This window comes from Populus trichocarpa, chromosome 13 (genome assembly GCF_000002775.5).
Source record: "Populus trichocarpa isolate Nisqually-1 chromosome 13, P.trichocarpa_v4.1, whole genome shotgun sequence".
Classification (NCBI taxonomy): Eukaryota; Viridiplantae; Streptophyta; class Magnoliopsida; order Malpighiales; family Salicaceae; genus Populus; species Populus trichocarpa.
Window position 1 is genome coordinate 11,160,101 of NC_037297.2, and position 7,964 is coordinate 11,168,064.

At 31.6% G+C, this 7,964-nt stretch overlaps 1 protein-coding gene across 1 annotated transcript; it reads right to left on the reverse strand.

The window, feature by feature from the left end:
* Window positions 1-3,250: 3,250 nt before the first annotated feature.
* On the reverse strand, window positions 3,251-7,394 carry LOC18104319 (putative 12-oxophytodienoate reductase 11). Its single transcript, XM_006376080.3, has 5 exons — window positions 7,176-7,394; window positions 6,228-6,368; window positions 5,976-6,106; window positions 4,518-4,694; window positions 3,251-3,982 (listed from the first exon to the last, which is right to left on the reverse strand). The coding sequence occupies exons 1-5, from the start codon at window positions 7,277-7,279 to the stop codon at window positions 3,390-3,392; spliced, it is 1,146 nt and encodes a 381-aa protein (XP_006376142.1). The 5' UTR covers window positions 7,280-7,394; the 3' UTR covers window positions 3,251-3,389.
* Window positions 7,395-7,964: the final 570 nt, after the last annotated feature.

The following is a 7,964-nucleotide window of genomic DNA, read 5'->3' on the forward strand; positions in this document are numbered from 1 at the left end:
AGAGAAAAGAGAGAACGACCATTAAAAAAAAGGAAATAAGAGTTTTGAGGAAAAAACAAAAAGGCAAATAAGTTTTTATACAAAAGAGAGAGATATTAAAAGTGCATTTTATATTAATCAGCCTATGTTTGTATTTTTGTAAAAAGAGACATGTTTTAATACTAATGATATTGATCATTCTCTTCTTAATGTTGATGTTTCTTTATTACGTGAATATTAAAATGTATTCCCCAATTATGTTCTTAGTGGTTTACTACAATTAAGAGAAATAAAACATCAAATTGATATCGTTTCTAAAGCTATAATTCTCAATCGATCAGCCTATATAAGTAATCTGAATGAGACAAATGAGCTTTAAATGCAAGTAGATGAGCTGATAGCTAAGGGGTACTTGAGGGAGAGTATGAGAACATTTATGGTACCAGTGTTTCTTGTGCCAAAAAAAAATGTCTTAGAGGATATGTGTGGATTGCGAGGATGTGTGTGGATTGCGAGGATGTGAACAATATTACAGTAAAGTATAGACATCTAATTCTTAGAATATATGACATGTTAGATAAATTGCATTGTTCATATATCCTCATGAAAATTGAATTGAAATGTGGTTATCATCAAATTAAAATGAAAAAAAATGATGAATGAAAAACTATTTTTAAAACTAAACATGGTCTATATGAATGGTTGGTTATGTTGTTTGGTCTCACTAATGCACTGAGCATGTTTATGAGATTGATGAATCATTTACTGCATGTATTTATAGGCAGATTTATGGTAGTCTATTTTGATGATATCTTGGTTCACAAAGAATAGTACTTTTTGTATGGATAGAGATTTTTTTTCTTAGCTATATTATTAGTGCAAGGTATAAAAATGGTGAATAAATTCTATGAAAGTGTACATGCTGATTTTTTGAAAAAAAAAAGATTTAAAAAAAAACACTGTTCACTTTAGTGAACAGTGCGCGCGCACTGTTCATTAAAGTGAACAATGTGGAGGGATGCTGCATGGTGCAGCAACAAGAAGCACGTAGAACCTACTTTTATTTTTCAGTGTTTCAAACGTGAAATTGGGTGGGACCCATGAATAGTATTTTATGTTTTTTTTTGTTACCAAACATTGTTGCATCTGCGTTGAAGCAAAACGCAGACGCAACAACGTAGACAAACACTCTCTAAATCTAATAAAGGTCGTAGGTGAGTTATTTTTAACCTGATGATTAGGTTTGAGTGCATATAAGGAATGAAGTATTTTCATGCTATAAAAGATCTAAGTTGTATTCTAGAGGGGATGGTTCATTTCAAGTTCTTGAACAGGTCAACAATAACACATATAAGTTTGATCTTCCAAGTTAGTATAATATTAATATTACATTCAATGTTTATGTTCTTTGTCTTTTTTATATAGGTTACGATTCAAAATCAAATCCTTTAAAATAAAAAGTAAATCATGAAAATCAACAAGCAACACCACATGATTCTGTGTTGATTGAAGTAATTATATTTATAATTGCCAAAAAAATCATAGAGGTATTCAATAGGCTAATTCAAGAGCAAGCTTATAGAATTACTTCTAAGGTAGAGTCAAGCATGAAGTTAAATTTAAGGAAGGATCAAGCTTCATTAATGTGATCCAAGAAACAGATAGTGTTGTTTAACATGTAATAGAGTTTGACTACACAACTTTAAAAGATTATTTTTAAATAAGGTTAAAATTTCATAACGATCAAACATAAAAAAAAATTTTAATAAAGTCCAAAAATTACTATATGGATTGGACTTTATTTATTGAGAATTGTGCTTTTTTTATTTTATTTTAAAGTACTCTTAAACTAGTTTATATTTGAATTTTAACTTCATCTTAAATTATAGTAGAGTTTATTATGTTGAACTATAAATACTTTCTTTGGTTTATAACTTGCTATAACTTATTGATTTTCAAAATATTATTGGAGAATATTTGTTTTGCTCTTGATTTTTCATTTCATTGAATTATTCACAACTTATTATAGATTCTTTCTGTATGGCGTTCAACATTTATAACTTTGTTTTTTTATTCAGGTAATCACTCATCAAATCTAATTTTGATTTTCTTGAGTTATGACCCAAATTTGATTATGGGTTGTTGGTTCCTATTCTCAATGTTTACATCACCATTAATCCTTGTGAAGAAATTACCATTGTTGGTCAAAGTTCATGCATGTCTTTGCCTGACTTACAGGCCAGCAAAGTTGGGTACTTCCATGTTTTTATTTCTTGCAGGTTCTTAGCTGGTTTGGGTAAGGGTTCTTGTCGGGTGTTGTCGGGATTATGAAGCTGAAAAAAAAAAGTAATTCATGCTGGGATTGAGGGTATTGTGTCAGAGTATGAGTTATGCGTGTTATTTGTCCTAAATGAAGGGAAAACAACGGTAAAATTGGGGAAGAAAATGGTCCCCCATAAAAGTTAAACCCTTCTCATTTATGACTAAGTTCATGAGGAAGAAGAAGGCTCTATTCATAGCTTTCAAAACGATATCACTTTTCTTTTCAAATTATCCAATTTCAGCCAAATTGATTCTTTAGTTCAATATTCTTTTTCAGTTAGGTCCCTAATTAAAACCAAAAGTTCCCTCCTAATTCCAACGCCTTTTCATTTTAGTCCTTTAACCTTTAATTCTTTTATTTTTGGTCAAATTGGTTCTAATTTTTTATTCATTCTTCAATTAGACCCCTAATTGAGTGAATTGTCCTTCCAAAGAGTGCCACTTTTTTTTATTATTATTCTTAGTCTTTCAATTACTTCAATCATGACTAATTTCACCCTTTTCCCCCATTTCTCTTCAATTAAACATTTAATTGAATGCTCAAATTATTTTCTGACCAGGGATAACTTAAATTATTGCCTGATTGTAATCCAAACTATATTTAGAAGATTTTTCTCTAAAAAAAGGTTTTTTTAATATTTTAATTTTTTTTCTTTGATTTTTTTCGAATGATTTAGAAGATTATTTGTTTAATAAGTATTATTTAAATTATTTTTTAATTTTTAATACATTATTTGTTTCTTTTCCCTATTATGCATGCGTTTGATTGTAAATGTAATGCAAAATATGTATGAAATATATACACATTCCTCGCATAACTTGCAGAAAACTGATTTCTCTTCAGCCAGTTCGCCTGAAAGCAGTACTGCCCCCTGAAATGCGTTGGGACTGTGTCTACTTAAAGTTACAAGAAGAGACTCCAAATTATGCATATTCAACTTAACAAGTATGACAAATGTCCTTAGATTTCACCAAGGAGCTTAAATATAATTGTTATTGTAAAGCAGTCAAGCAGCTTAAATATAATGCAAATATCAAATTTTGTAATGATTGAGCAATTTAAGATCCAATTCTAATCTGCGAGAGAATTAAGCAGTGGATTCAAGAAAGGGATAATCAGTATAACCAATGACAGGATCTGTTGTATAGAATGTGCCGCGATCGTACTTGTTTAGTGGTGCATCAAGCTCAAATCTTCTCGGCAAATCTGGATTGGCCAAGAACACACGGCCATAAGCAACAAGATCTGAATAGTTCTCTGCAACAGCTTTGTTTCCTTCTTCCCTATCATAGCCTCCAGCAACAATGAAAGTGCCATTGAAAGCCTTTCTCATGGGTAGAAGACTGTGCGGGGATTCAACTCTTTCCCCCACCGTCTTCATTCTTGGCTCAACCATATGGCAGAAGAGAATCCCATATTTATTCAAGGATTCAACCATATACAGACCCAAAGCTCCTGGATTTGAGTCTCCTGCTTGTCCGTAATTTGCATAGGGAGACAGTCTTATTCCAACTCTATCAGCTCCTATCTCATCGACTACAGCTCCAACCACTTCTAAGGCAAATCGGCAGCGGTTCTCTAGAGATCCACCATATTGGTCGGTTCGATCGTTAACTTGATCCTTCATGAACTGGTCAATTAAGTAACCATGAGCCCCATGGATCTCAACTCCATCAAAACCTAAAAAGCCAGATCGTTATTAATGTTACCAAAGAATTCAAATAATGACTTTGAATACAAACGTTTAAAATCCTGAAACTTGAATAAGAAGAAGAAAGATTGATTTGAACCAGTATCAAATTTATATGACCAGGAGATGGATGATTCATGATCAATTCCAGATTTCTAAGAAGCAATAAAGTGGTGGTTTTCAAATGAAGCAGCTTGGCTAGAAACAGGGCAACTGCTTACACCTGTTACTTTCCCCAAACAAAGAATACTGGCAAACAATCATTTTTAAATGGTTCTCAAACACAGCGAGATGAATTGTGATGAAATAACAATCCTTAATTGCACAAAAATATGAACTGCAGTATTCTTTTATTTTCATCTTCTTGTTTTTTATTCTCTTGTTCATAGAACTACTTCTGCAAGTTTTCTAACTGAATTTCTCAATTGAAAAGCCTAGAGAGTTAAGTATTCTTATATGATTTATCTTGTTGAAAGTAAAGATAAATTTCACATTCTGTCTTCCACTTTGGAAAATAAAGCATACCAGCTTCCATAGCATTCCTTGCAGCAATTCTAAAGTCATTGACAACATGAGGAATTTCATCTGTTCTTAGTCGCCTTGGAGTGGTGAAATCTACAGCATCAATTCCATTAGCTCGAATTTGAGGGGCTAGTGGCTTGTCTGTGCATGAGATTGGAGCTTGCCCATTTGGCTGGAAATCTGTATAGGCAAATAATAGAGGCCAAAAAAAAATCACACCAAATAGAAGCTTTCATGAAAAGATGATTCAATCACACAAATTGATGAACAGAATTAGAAACAATGAGAAACAAAAAAAAAACTAGGTGATGATCTTCATAGATACTTTGAACAGAATATTCCTTCGTAAAAAACCAGGAAAAAATCTTCAAACAAAAGTAGAATACTGATGACCCTATGCTCATTCTGCAAAACCTAAACTGTGGACCCCTCCAGAACAAATTGCATGGTGAGTTTCTTGCATTAACAAGAGGTAAATATGGCCCTTGAGAAAGTTGAAAGGTTCAATATAAGTGACACAGCCTAAAATACAAGCTAAATAACACTATTTATACTAGTAAAAACATCCTAAATAAAATTGAAAAAATAATAAAAGAGTTATACACCAAATAGAAAAAAGAATCTTAAATCTATTAAGAAAATATTGCAAATCTTGAACAGTAACTTTTGGACCTTATCTAAAAACTTTCATGATCTCTAATTGCTATGAAATTTCAATTCTTTAGGAAACAAGCTCTCTAGAATTGCCTAACAAAATTTCAGCATGATCCAACAGTTGAATCAAAAATTATATTTATTAATATAAGACTACACTTTTGAGGAAAATCTCCTGCATCATATACGCTTAATGCTTTTGACTAACACACACAGTGATAACGTGCTGCTTTTAGTGAATTCAACAGCAGTAGAACTAGAATTTAACTCTGTATTCCAATTTAACTCTCTTCAAACAAAGCAATTTCTGTCAACTCATCTAAGAAAAAAGTTGGACGCATCACTATTACAAAAGAACCAGACACACTGGCTGAGGCTGAACCAATGGTAGAAGCCTTCTCATATCAAGTTCATCCAAAGGTAACAAAACCATAACTATAACTCAAATATCTCAGCAGCATCTATAACAGTAATTAACAAGAATGACATCCATGGTTTCATTTACCCTTTATCTACACAAGTGGTCTATCTAAATAGGAAGCCTTAACAGCCTGGTCCATTTCAACATGCATAGGTTGGATCATGGCATCCTGGCATCCACTTTGAACCAAACTCATGAGCCCTTTATTCGAGCCAGAGAGGGGGATTTACTTAGGAGCATTGCATCAATCATGAAAAGTTTTGAAAGGGGAAAATAAATACTCTGCTTGAGAGGCATGTTTTGGATTCAAATTCTTTTCAACTCAATGCAAGCTCAGGTTATTCTGGATAGAAGATAATCCATATGGGAGATTCAATTCAACTCACCTCGATTTGAAACCCTTCCAACATGCCAAAGTTGACAAAAGAATATGCCACCTTTGGCATGAACAGCATCTACAATGGGTTTCCATGCCTCAACTTGCTCTTTAGTCCAAATACCAGGAGTATTTGGATACCTGTAATTTAACAAGAAATCATAAGTTCAAATCAAAATATCATTGAAATTATGTAACATAAAAATAGATAGATACATAGATAGATAGGCTACTGACGATAAAAAATAAAAATAAAAAATACCCTTGAGCTGTGTCAGAAACTCCGGTAGCTTCAGCTATGAGAAGACCTCCTTCGGTGGTTCTCTGAGAATAATACAAGATTGCATGCGGCTGGGGAACATTGTTATATGATCTCTGTCTAGTCAATGGTGCCAGTACTATTCTGCAAATGGACAGCAGATCATAAATTAATTTTACCAAGCTTCACTGGTAAATTCATTCATCTATTTACACATTGAAAACATATCAAAACTTAATTTTTATTTCTCAATAACACATTTTAAATTGAAAAAAAGAAAAGCAACAACGTTGAAAATAGACATTTCTTGAATCTGACGATTTATTGCTCAAAAGAAGTGTTCAAACTGGAAAAGAAAAATGCCAACTGGGGTTTTCTACAAACACCTGTTCCTTCTAAATTTTTTGTCCATTCAAGCTAAAAAGGAAAAGAAAATGCAAAGTTTTTCCAATAAAAATTCAAAAAGCCAACAATTAGAACCAAGATTTGAACCCCACCAACAACATGGCAACATCACATCATACCATGTCAAACAAAGTGAACAAAAATGGAAAAAAAGATGTGAACTTTCCTGTTTGGAATGGAATAGTTAAAAAGGAATCATACCAGGGAGGAGGAGGAGGAGGAAGGAAGCGAAGAAAATGTGAAAATTCAAATCACAACAACAAAGGAAAGGAGACTAAAGAATGGATAAAAGAGAGCCAGGCTCAACCTAAACAAACCATAAGAGATTATTCATTCAAAATACATCATATAAAATAATTTGATACTACTCTTTGTATAGCCTTCGATAGTTTTTATCACATAAAAACTAAACAAGTGATTTAGGAAAGGTAGATGCTAAAAGAAAGGTGTATCATATAAATCATAAATGACAAAAATTCAAGAACATAAAAATTGTGGAAATTAAAAAAAAAAACTAAGAGAGTGTGGTATACTATACACACGTACCTATGAGAAAGATTGAACTTTCCCATTTTGTAAGGGGTGAGAAGAGGAGCAGCCACTGCATGATTGTTGGACTTCTCTTCTTCTTGATGCATTTTGGTTTCCATATCCGGTGTCAGCTACGCCTTAGACTACTGTTTAAACAAGAATCAGAAAATTGAAGGACGGAATGATTTGTTGATGAACACCTCTATTAATAGACTGGATATTTATACTCCCACAGTCTCAAAATATGACAAGAAGGTGGTTCGACTGGATATTTGTACGTGGCATCATTCGTGACGTCTAGAAAAGGATTTTTACGGAACTGCAGTGGGTGGTGGTGGCTGTTTTGTTAAATGTTTTTTATTTAAAAATATATTAAAAAATTTTATTTTTATTTTTAAAAAATTATTTTTAAAATTAGTACATAAAAATATAAAAAAATATTATTTTCAAAAATATAAAAAAATTAAAATTTTTAAAATACTTTTAAAATAAAAAAATAAAAATACCACATATAGATAAAGAAAACGCTACTTTGACTCCCCATTTTTTTGCAGGGATCTTTACAAAGCAGCAACATTTCCTATGATTATGATTAACTCTAGGTTTGTTTTTTATGCAAAATTAATTTTTAAAAAAATTAATTTATTTTATTTTAAATTTTTTTATATAATTTTAGATTGTATTTGTTATATTGATATTAAAAATAAATAAAAAAATTATTTAATATATAAAAATATTTTAAAAAAACAACTGTTATAATAATATCAAATAAATTCTAATTTTAATACATGGAATATCATTCAA